The sequence below is a fragment of the Ursus maritimus genome (genome assembly GCF_017311325.1).
Source record: "Ursus maritimus isolate PB19 chromosome X unlocalized genomic scaffold, ASM1731132v1 scaffold_X1, whole genome shotgun sequence".
NCBI lineage: Eukaryota > Metazoa > Chordata > Mammalia > Carnivora > Ursidae > Ursus > Ursus maritimus.
Window position 1 is genome coordinate 63,209,617 of NW_024423319.1, and position 12,204 is coordinate 63,221,820.

The 12,204-nt window shown below is 36.7% G+C and overlaps 1 protein-coding gene across 1 annotated transcript in view; it reads right to left on the bottom strand.

The window, feature by feature from the left end:
- Window positions 1-12,204, bottom strand: part of ATP7A (ATPase copper transporting alpha) — a 147,170-nt gene that overhangs the window by 51,194 nt on the left and 83,772 nt on the right. Inside the window, exons 3-4 of the mRNA XM_040630413.1 lie at window positions 6,679-7,168; window positions 5,424-6,149 (exon numbers count right to left, since the gene is read on the bottom strand). Coding sequence (XP_040486347.1) covers window positions 5,424-6,149; window positions 6,679-7,168 — 1,216 coding nt within the window. The remainder of the gene's footprint in view (window positions 1-5,423; window positions 6,150-6,678; window positions 7,169-12,204) is intronic.

Sequence of the window (12,204 nt, forward strand, 5' to 3'; positions counted from 1 at the left end):
CTATTGAATTGGAGGAGATATTTGCAAATGACATATCCAACAAAGGGTTAGGATCCAAAATATATAAAGAACTCATCAAATTCAACAACCAAAAACCAAATAATCCAATTTAAAAATGGGCAGAAGACCTGAACAAACATTTCTGCAAAGACAGAGATGGCCAACAGACAAAAAGATGCTCAACATTAGTGATCCTCAGGGAAATACAAATCAAAACTACAATGAGATATCACCTCATACCTGTCAGGATGGCTAAAATCAAAAACTCAAGAAACAGCAAGTTTTGGCAAGGAGGTGGAGGAAAAGGGACCCTCGCCCACTATTGGTGGGAATGCAAACTGGTGCAGTCACTGTGGAAAATATTATGGAGGGTCTTCAAAAAGTTAAAAATAGAACTACCCTCTGATCTGGCAATCACACTACTGGGTATTTACCCAAAGGTTACAAAAACACTAATTCAAAGGGATACATTCACCCCAATTTTTACAGCAGCATTATTTACAATAGCCAAATTATGGAAGCAGCCCAATTGTCCATCGATTGATGAATGGATAGAGAAAGTGTAGTGCATATATATACTTACACACACACACACACACACACACACACACACACACACACACAGTGGAATATTATTTAGCCATAAAAAATGAAATCTTGCCATTCGCAATGACACAGATAGAGCTAGACAATAAGGGAAATAAGTCAGAGAAAGACAAACACCATATGAGTTCACTCATACGTGGAATTTAAGAACAAAACAAATGAACAAAGGGACAAAAAAGAGAGAAACAAATTAACAAAGAGATTCTTAATTATAGAGGATAAACAGATGGTTGCCAGAGGAAGAGTTTGGAGGATGGGTTAAATAGGTGATGGGGATTAAGGAGTGCACTTGTGATGAGTACTGGGTGGTGTAAGGAAGTGTCGAATCACTATATTGTACACCTGAAACTAATGTAAAACTGTATGTTAACTACACCGGAAATAAAATTTAAAAAAATAAAATTTAAAAAAGAATTCATCAATGAAGAGAAAAAGCACCTCATATATCTCTATCTCCTTTAACTTTTACAGCCTACCCAGGATTAGTACTTCATAAAGACAAATCATGTCAGCCCCTCTCTGTCTGGGAAGGAGTTATAGTGATAGGTTGTGAGGCCAGGATCAGCACTGACACTGAGATTCAGAAAATGGGCAGCCACCATTCTGATGGCATCTCAAACTCTGAATGATCTCTAGCAGAAATATAGAATGCGATCATTTGATATCAACCTTCTATCCCAATAATATGGGTCATTGTAGCCACAACCCTATCAATTCTTTTAGTGACGTTCACTGTGCCAAGGTTTTTTTTACCTATTCATCATGGCCATTAATGTGTTTGTTATGACCCCTAACAGATGTAGGGCACCTAACACGCTCCTGGTAATTATTTGTCGAACAATCAATTCCTGGGGCCCTTGACAATAGTTGGTGAAGGTAAAAGCCGTTGTTAAAAGTTACTGAACATGTTGCGTTCATGGATCCTGAGAACTAGGTAGATGATAGACATGGTACTAGACTATTAAGTACTCTTACTAGTCTGACCAAAATTTCTCCTATTGCTCAAATCCATCTTTGAAGCCATGTGAGATAGTTGGAAAGTTACTTTTACTCTGCTCACATCTGTGATATAAAAATTCTTAAATGTCATTTTAAATTATATTATTTAATATTATATTATCATTGCATTAAATAAACAATGTTCATATAGATTTAATTCAAAGAGTTTATTTATAGAGGTCACTGCAGCAAATTATTTATACCAGTGCTTCTCAAACTTTAATGTGCATATGAATTACCTAAAGAGCTTATTAAAATTAAAATGTAGATTTTTATTTAATGGGTATGCAGTAGGTCAGACAGTCTAGTTCTAAAAAGCTCCCAGTGATGGTGATGCTACTGCTGATCTGTGAACCATAATTTAAGCTGCAAAAATACAGACCCTAATGAATAGGATAAATTCCAATGAGGGGGGTCCAATCTGAAAGTCTGCGAGGTTCTTGCTTACAATAATACCAGATACCAGATTCGATTTTTAAAAAGTATTTCACTTTCATACTATATGTGGTATAAGCTGATAGGATTTGAGTTCCTATATTTAAGAAGCATAGGAATATCACAGTGTAAGTAACTTGTCTGACTGATATTAACGTAAACTAAATTATGTGGTGTCCATAACGCATTATGTATGCCGAAGTATTTTAATTTAATAGAAACTGAATATTAACTCAACATTATGAGATAGCAAAATGTGAAACAGTTTCAAATACTGTCATTTTGAAAATTTTAAAAATTATAAGCAATGGGGGTGCCTGGGTGGCTCAGTTGGTTAAGTGTCCGACTCTTAATTTTGGCTCACGTCATGATCTCAGGGTCATGAGATTGAGCCCCACGTCAGGCTCCATGCTGGGCGTGGAGCCTGCTTAAGATTCTCTCTCTCCCTCTCCTTCTGCCCCTCCCCCTGCTCGTGCTCTCTAAATAAATAAATGAATAAAGTATTAAAAATTGTAAGGAATGATAGATAGAACTAAATTTTGCTTATAACAATTTTATTCATTTTTTATCTGATACAGTTTCACTTTAATATTTCAATTAAAATTTTTCTTCTTGTTTCATAGTTATTTCCTTTTGCAACTATGGATTTCCCATACTTTGTTCAGACTTTTAGCACTGGAGGCTCTTTAACATTTCAGTATCCTGTATGAATTTTCTAAAAAGGAATTATGTATCTCTTTTTTTGAACACAAGAATTTTGGTCTTTTGAGATTTTCTTTATTAAAGTGAGAATTCTAGGTGGCAATGTAAAGTGGTTCAGCCACTTTGGAAACATATGGCAATTCCTGAAAAAGTTAAACATATTCACCCTATGACCCAGAAATTATACTCCTAGGTATATACCCAGGAGAAATAAAAACATACATTCATGTATAAACTCATACCCTAATGTTCATAGCGGCATTATTCATAAAAGCCAAGAAGTGGAAACAACCCAAATTTTCATGAACTGATGGATGGAGAAACAAAATTAGGTGTATATATGTATATACACAATGGAATACTATTTAGAAATAAAAAGAAGTGAAATACTGATACATGTTACAAACACAGATGAACACTTACGTACCTTGAAAACAATATATTAAATGAAAAAAGTTAGACACAAAAGGACAAATATTCTATGATTCCACTTATATGGAACCTAGAGTTGTCACATTCATAAAGACAAAAAATAGAACAGTAAATAACAGGAACTGAGGGAGACGGAAGGGAAATGAGGCGTGACTGCTAATGGGTACAGGGTTTCTTTTAGGGGTAATGAAAATGTTATAAAATTAGATAGCAGTAATGGCTGCAAAACTCTGAATATACTAAGAACCACTGGATTGTATACTTTAAAAGGGTGAGTTTTCATAGCAGCAATGTCCACAATAGCCAAACTGTGCAAGGAGCCGAGATGTCCTTCAACAGATGAATGAATAAAGAAGATGTGGTTCATATATACAATGGAATACTACTCAGCCAACAGAAAGGATGAATACCTACCATTTGCATCGACATGGATGGAACTGGAGGGGATTATGCTAAGTGAAATAAGTCAAGCAGAGAAAAACAATTATCATACGGTTTCACTCATTTGTGGAACGGAAGGAATAGCACAGAGGACCACAGGGGAAGGGAGGGAAAACTGAACAGGAAGAAATCAGAGAGGGAGACAAACCATGAGAGACTCTGGACTCTGGGAACCAAACTGAGGTTTTCAGAAGGGAGGGGGGTGGGAGGATGGGGTAACCGGCTGATGGGTATTAAGGAGGGCATGTGTTGTGATGAGCACTGGGTGTTATATGCAACTGATGAATCGTTGAACACTACATCAAAAACTAATGATGTACTATGTATTGGCTAACTGAACATAAAAAAAAGAAACAGAGCTACAACTGATGTGAGAGATGGCCCCACAGAAGTCTTACATTTGCCATCCTTGGGGTAGCATATAATAAATTAATATTAGCTTTAAAAAACTGAAAAAATAAAAACTTTAAAAAATAAAAGAAAATATTTTTTTAATTAAAAAAATAAAAGGGTGAATTTTATGGTATGCAAACTACATCTTCACATTAAAAAGTGAGAAACCAACTGAGGGCTTCAGAGGGGAGGGGGGTGGGGGATTGGAATAGGCCAGTGATGGGTATTAAGGAGTGCACATATTGCATGGTGCACTGGGTGTTATACGCAACTAATGAATCATCGAACTTTACATCAGAAACCAGGGATGTACTGTATGGTAACTAACATAATATAATTTAAAAAAAAGTGAGATTTCTATAATTCCTGCCATTTGTCATGAGCATGAAAATTAAGAATATTTATTATGTCTCTGGGTCCTCTTCCACTGACATTTAACTACTGCAATAATTTGAGCATGTGTTTAATTTTTTATGCTTCTCAGTTTTAGTGAGCTCAAAAAAAGAATATAGCTATTTGATATCCTTCTTTCTGATCAGAATAGCAAAAGTTAATAACATTGTCTGGAAATTAGTTATACAATTTCTCTCTTTTACTTACAGCAAGAAATTTCATCAGGACATTTCCAGTTTAATTCAAGGCTAGGTTCAATTCTAGTTCAAAATAACAAGTTCCCATAGGCAAATTCATTGAATATTCAATTTTGGTTTCAGTTCAAGGTAAGAGCTGTCAGGAAACTGTCAGACTTTGGGGCAGTTCTAGAGTCAGTTTCATTTGAACGTCTACCTTTAAAGCTACAGTTAAAATTCTATTATTTATTTCTACCTTTTTTCTTTACAAACTAGCATTTGCTTCTCCCATTATACACGCACACATACATCCTTGTCACAAAAAAACAAAACACATAGGCAAGCACAATGGAAATAAATATCACCTTTACCCCACCACTCATATAATAACCACTGTTAAAATTTTAGTTCATGTCCTGCCAGGAATTTTATTCACTCATATATGTAAACAACATATACATGATATAAATCCTTATACACGTGTTTATAATATTTTGATCATGCTGAATATACAGATTTTTAGCTTTTATTTTTTCATTTAACAAGATATCACAGACACTTTCCTGTGGCATTAAGTATCTTTAGTACTGTAATTTATTTTGGCTCTATAGCATTTCATCATATTGATGTATCATGATTTAATGTTTCTAGTTTTGAAATATTGCAGATAATTATGCAAACATCCTTGCAAGCATCTTTGTATACATCGCTGACTACTTCTATAGGACTTACTTTCAAAAACTGGAATTGCAGTGCCTGTTACTCATTTATTATTGATGAAAGCCACAGAATTCAAAATAAGAAATAAAAAACATTAGGGGAATCTGAGAAAAAAGTGATAATTACCTGACAAGGCAGCATCAAATCCCATGTCTTCTATTGCTTCTCTCAAGGTTTCTGGAGTGGTTAGTAGAGGATCATACTCAACAGTCCCATTGCCATTTGCAAGAGAGACTCGTATGGATTTTACACCTGCCTTTTTTGATATGACACCCTCAATAGACTGAACACAAGAATTACAAGTCATTCCATAAATGTTTATCACAGTTTCTTGAGTCAGAGGATGGCTAGCTATGTTCAAAGGAATCTTTTGAAGAGATGAGCTGGAGGGAGAGTTTGAGGTGCTCTCAGCTTCACTTGAAATACTAACTCTATATTGCCCTGGTGACACGGCCTCTATCGCTTTTCTCAGGGTTTCTGGAGTGACTGAGTTTGCATTGTACTTCACTATGGCAGATCTATTCTCTAAGGAAACTACTATGCTGCTTACATATTGGAGTGTAGATAAAGCACTTTCAATGTTTAACACACATGATTTACAATGCATGCCATCTATAATGAAAGTGACTGTTGAATCACTGGTGTATGATGGACTCCTTTGCTGTGATCCTTCTGAGGATTTGACTGGTGTATTCTTTAGGCGTTCTATATCAATAGCTCCCAATTTGAGGTACTTGGGCTGTTTCTTGATGAATGCTGGAAAGCCCACAGCTTCAATCTGCCTTTTTATTTCCTCTGCTGTGATAAGATGAGGTTGATAAACAATAGTAGCTTCTTGGTTGTCCAGGGAAACTAGTTAATAGAAAGAGAAATATTATATCAGTTATTTCTGGGCTACTTCAGAAAACATTCTGTAGACCAAATCAATACCACACATAATTGTTTCTCTTTGTTGTCATTATCCTTTCTTAAGCTAATTCAGTTCTTTTCAGAAAATGTTACTGACACAGACTGGAAAAAAACTAAAAAAATATGACCACTATATCTATGGTCTCCCAGTTTCCACACGCCTGAACAGAAATATGTTAGAGGTGGAGAGGACCCCAGGCATGTTGCATTAAAAACCCGGGACTCCATGAACTGCCACTCCTGCTACCTTTTCTGCTTGCTTAAGACTCATGTAACTTTTAATTATAATCATTCATTTTACCCACTTTAACCCTGGGTATATGCGCACTGTACCCCAAACTGCAATGAAACAGTAAGTATTCTAGTCCAGTGGATTCAAAACCCATGCTTAAGAAGAAAGCAAAAACCTCAACGACCAAAACAGAAGACTAAGCTCATGAAACAATCCAACAAATAACACAAGATATATTACCTTTAATTCGCTGAACACCTTGCAGCTTCCCAATTTTTCCTTCAATGGTGCTGGTGCATGAATGGCAGGTCATGCCTTCTACTTTCATCTTCAGCATGACTTCACCTGCTTGAGCCATACTGTATTCTTCACAAGTTCCTGACTTTTTCTCCAGAGTTCCAGTATCTAAACTGAGATCTGGAAGCAGCTCTATTATCTGATTGGCATTCACTATAGAAGGAATTACTGTCACCACTACAGTTCTTTGCTGAGGGGAAATTTTAATGTCTGTCACACCCTTGGTCTTGAGCAATGTGTTTTGGATATGGTCCCATGGCACAGCCAGTGAAGCAGCAACAGTCAGAAACACAGTATCAGTTAAAACAGGGAAAGGATTAGGATTGTGGAGAATAGCATCAAAGCCCATGTCCTCAATAGCTTCCAGTAGGGTCTTTGGAGTCTGTAGTTTAGGGTCATAAATAATAGTTGCATTTTTTTCTTCCAGTGAAACCTTTTGGAAGAGAAGTTCAAAAGTCAGTTTAATTAAATTTCATGACCTAGGACTTAAAAATGAACAATCATTGTATCACATTCAAGAAGAATGGAACAAATAATTCAATCAAATTGAGTTTCCCTACTAGTTCTCATCTTTACTATTCTCTTCAGAAAGAAACAGAAAATGTCTTCTGTACTTACAGGAATGATAAAGTTATATGTAGGTGTATGTGATTCAAATACTGATTAGGCATTTGAAACATACACATAGACAAACACACCCTAGAATTTCACAACAGAGTACAAACAACTCTTCTTTACCACCTCCTCTCACTAATTATGCCAATACTTCACACTCTACCGATTCAAAAGATAATAAAGGAAACAGGATCAGCTGCAGAAAATAAAAAGTGATATGAAGTTTAAAATTTAAAATGTTCAATGAAGATAACTTTGTTTGGAAAAAAAGATACAAGCATGCTAGTTTATGATTAAAGGTAGTATCGTAGGGTTTTGTAGCATATATTCCTATAACCTTCTAAGCTACTACAGCCTAGTATTATTTTTATTCAAAATAAGGATATATTTATTGTTTCACCTGATTCAATGATAAAAACAATGATTGGCTTCCTAAACCTCAGTTACTGTATATAATTTAACTACTACCATGAGTACATGCGTATCTTTGGCTGACACCTTACAAAAATTATTGATGTGGTCACACACACAAACACATATGCACAAACACACAATTACTGGGCTGAGAGTCAGAAGATTTGTGTTCTACTGAAAATTCTCTGCTTATTAGTCAGTCACACTCATTAATTCTACCATCTGAAAAATGGGGAAATATGCCCTATAATCTAGGGTTGTTATACGGATCGTATGAGTAAATAGATAGGAAAGCAGTTCTTTGCAGCAGTGAGTTAAAGGTAAACACTGAACAACTAATATTTATTGAGCACCTATTATATGTGCCAGGAGCCAGGATTCTTGAGACACAAAGCTGAGCATGACACAGTCACAGGGAGCATATACTAGAACAGAAAAATACAGAAAACAGACATGTATTCATCCCTGGGAATATGGGTCAGAAAAGGCTTCTTAGGGGAGATAATACCTTAATGTAAAAGGACAAACACAAATCAGCAAGGACACATGAGACAGGAATTCCAGACAAATGGATAAAGGAGATAAAGATCACAAGCAAGAGAATTGGGCAATTGATTTATTATGGGGCCCCTTTTATGCCAATAATGGTTTGCAATTTATCCTGTTGGTAATAGGGGGCTATAGAGAAGTTAAGCAGGGGAATAACATGATTGTATTAGCATTTTAGAGAAGAATCGTTTTGGAGACATGTGTGGTGGAATGGAGTGACACAGGATGGAAGATCGGTTTGGAGACTATTGCAATTGCAATAGTGGTACAGAGAAGATCTGAATTAAGGAATGAACGCTGGGGGTAAAGAAAAAAGGCCAGTTCCAACATACATGTGGGAGGGCAAGAACTAGTAAGGAGATTATAGAGAATAAAGGAGAGGATTACAACGACATATATGTTTATGGTTTGGGCCAATGTATAGATGGTGTTGCCATTAACTATTATCAGAGAGAGGAGGAAAACTGGAGGAAGTTAAGAGGTTGGAGTGGAGGGAAAAGAAAGAATAAACTGTTTCAGAACCACTGATTTGGAGAGGCAATAGGGTACTAATGTTCTAAAGGCAGTAAAAATATGGGCATTATTGGGACGCCTGGGTGGCTCAGTCTGTTAAGCTTCCGCCTTCAGCTCAGGTCATGATCCCAGGGTCCTGGGATCGAGTCCTGCATGGGGCTCCTTGCTCAGCTGGGAGCCTGCTTCTCCCTCTGCCTGCCACTCCCCCTGCTTGTGCACTCTCTCTCTGACAAATAAGTAAAATCTTTTTAAAAATATGGCCATTATTATTATTATGGATTTCTGATGAAAATCTCTGTTCCATAAAGAAAAGCAACCCCAAAACATAATTAAAAGTACTTAAGAATCAAGGCACCTGGGCGGTTCAGTCAGTTAAGTGCCTGACTCTTGATTTTGGCTCGGGTCTTGATCTCAGGGTCGTGAGTTGAGGCCCTGCATTAGGTTCCATACTGGGTGTGGAGTCTACTTAAAAAAGTAATTAAGAGTAGGAAATCTCACTTTAAACTGTCTACAATAGTTATATAGTTTAATCTTTCACTTATTTTAATGAACTTAATATTTTTATTTCTTCCTTTAGCTTGGTAATCAAGGGCTAGGTATTTGGTGGAATCTTAAAATGCGCCCATGAAACAAAAAAGATTCTAAGACTGATAATTCTAGTTGGTCAGCTTGCTCTTAGTTATGGAAGAGATTACTAGCATAAGTGATCCAAAACAGAAGTGGGAAAATAATTTAAATTTTGTCTTGGAATATGCCACATAACACTTTTTATGAATAAGCCACAGTATAGCCAAACCACATGTAGTTCAGGCATACACTTTTCAAAGAGATGCAATATAAATACAGTCACTATAAAATGAAGGCTTTTGTGTTTTTTATCTCTAAAGAGATTTTTTTTATTTTTTTAAAGATTTTATTTATTTATTTGACACACACACACAGAGAGAGCACAAGCATAAGAATGGGGAGCAGCAGGCAGAGGGACAGTGGGCCCTCTGGCCCTTCCCACCTTTGCTCTCTCTTTCTCAAATAAATAAATAAATATCTTTAAAGAGTTAAAAAATTTAAACATTTAAACTAAAGAGGAAGATGGAGAACAGATGATGGGTGGGAAAGGGGTGACTATAAAGGGGCAGCACAGGAGAGATTTTGGCATGATGGGACTAGAGTGTCCTGGTTGTGGTGGTAGTTAAATGAATCTATACATGTGTTAAAATTCACCAAACTAGGGGCGCCTGGGTGGCTCAGGTGTTAAGCGTCTGTCTTCGGCTCAGGGCATGACCCCAGAGTTCTGGGATCAAGCCCTACATCAGGCTCCTCTGCTGGGAGCCTGCTTCTTCCTCTCCCACTCCCCCTGCTTGTGTTCCCTCTCTCACTGGCTGTCTCTCTCTCTGTTAAATAAATAAAATCTTTTAAAAAAATATTCACCAAACTGAAAAAAAAAGAAATCATAGACCTGTATACCAAAAACAAGTCAATTTTGCTATATGATAATTGCTTTAAACAAAAAAAATTAAGATAAAAAATTCGGTTAGTTGCATTAGCTACATTTCAAGTGTTCAATGGCCACTGTGGCTAAGTGGCTGCCATACGGTACTGGGGATCTATAGAACATTTACATCATTGCAGTACATTGCATTGGACAGTACTGCTCCAGGTACTACTATACTTTTTTATGATAAAGTACGAAACTGTTTTGAGAAGGTGGAAATTTCCTTTCTCTTATGTTTAAAAACACTGTATATGGTATCTTTTTTAAAAGATCTGGTTTTGAGCTAATTTCCACCTCCCCAAAAATGCTAATTTACCAACATACCCAATGAGAAACTGTTCTTAAAACTAACTTTATTTTTTAAATTTTTTTATAATAACTTTTTATTATGTTATGTTAGTCACCATACAGTACATCCCTAGTTTTTGATGCAATGTTCCATGATTCATTACTTGCATATAACACCCAGTGCACCATGCAATACGCGCCCTCCTTAATACCCATCACCAGCCTATCCCATTCCCCCACCCCCCTCCCCTCTGAAGCCCTCAGTTTGTTTCCCAGAGTCCATAGTCTCTCATGCTTCATTCCCCGTTCTGTTTACCTCCCCCCCCACTTCATTCTTCCCTTTCTTCTCCTACCGATCTTCCTACTTTTTATGTTCCATAAATGAGTGAAACCATATAATTGTCTTTCTCTGCTTGACTTATTTCACTTAGCATTATCTCCTCCAGTTCCATCCATGTTGCTGCAAATGTTGTGAAATCGTTCTTTTTGATGGCTGAGTAATATTCCATGGTATATATGGACCACATCTTCTTAATCCAGTCATCTGTTGAAGGGCATCTTGGCTCCTTCCACAATTTAGCTATTGTGGACAATGCTGCTATGAACATTGGGGTGCATATGGCCCTTCTCTTCACTACGTCTGTATCTTTGGGGTAAATACCCAGTAGTGCAATGGCTGGGTCATAGGGTAGCTCAATTTTTAACTTTTTAAGGGACCTCCACACTGTTTTCCAGAGTGGCTGTACCAACTTGCATTCCCACCAACAATCAAAAATCACTTTCTCACTAGATGGTTTACTATAATTTCTACTGCATTAACCTATCTTCTAATTATAAAAGGCATAAGGAGACACAGAAACTACGTATTTAAAATACTACACACAAAAGTTATATTACCCTATGTTGTTTTCATGCTATAGACTAAAAACACTTACTCATTTAATAACTTTTATTTGTGTGTTTTAAAGCTGGCCAACCACACTTACCACAAACAAAAATGTTCCCCTTTGGGGTAACATCACTCAACTTTTCCTCTGAATGTTAGACATCTAAGGATATCTAGAGAGTTAGATATCAAAGAGACTTTTCAAGCCCAAAGTCTCAAAGGAAACAAAAACAAGCACTACCTTTGTTTCTTTTAAGAGGAAATTCATACAGTGATTATCACAATACTGTTCTGGATACCACATCCTTGAGCAGGAAACTAAAATAACATTTATTTATTTGACAAATATTTACTGAGTGTCTATTGTGTGCCTGGCACTGTGCTAGCCGCTACGGATACAATGGTGAGCAAAACAAGCACTGACTCTGTAAACCTGGGAATTCCTGGTAGCAGTACGATTCTGGGACGGCTTAACTCTTTCACATTTTCCCTGCCAATGAAAACCACCTCCACTTATTTACCAAATTGTTCCAAAGTTTCAACAGCTCGTCTTTTTCTCTCAATCTTTTATTAAGAACCAGTATTGTTAATTGCACTACTAGGCATTTACCCCAAAGATACAAATGTAGTGATCTGAAGGGGCACCTGCACCCCAATGTTTATAGCATCAATGTCCACAATAGCCAAGCTGTGGAAAGAGCTGAGATGTCTA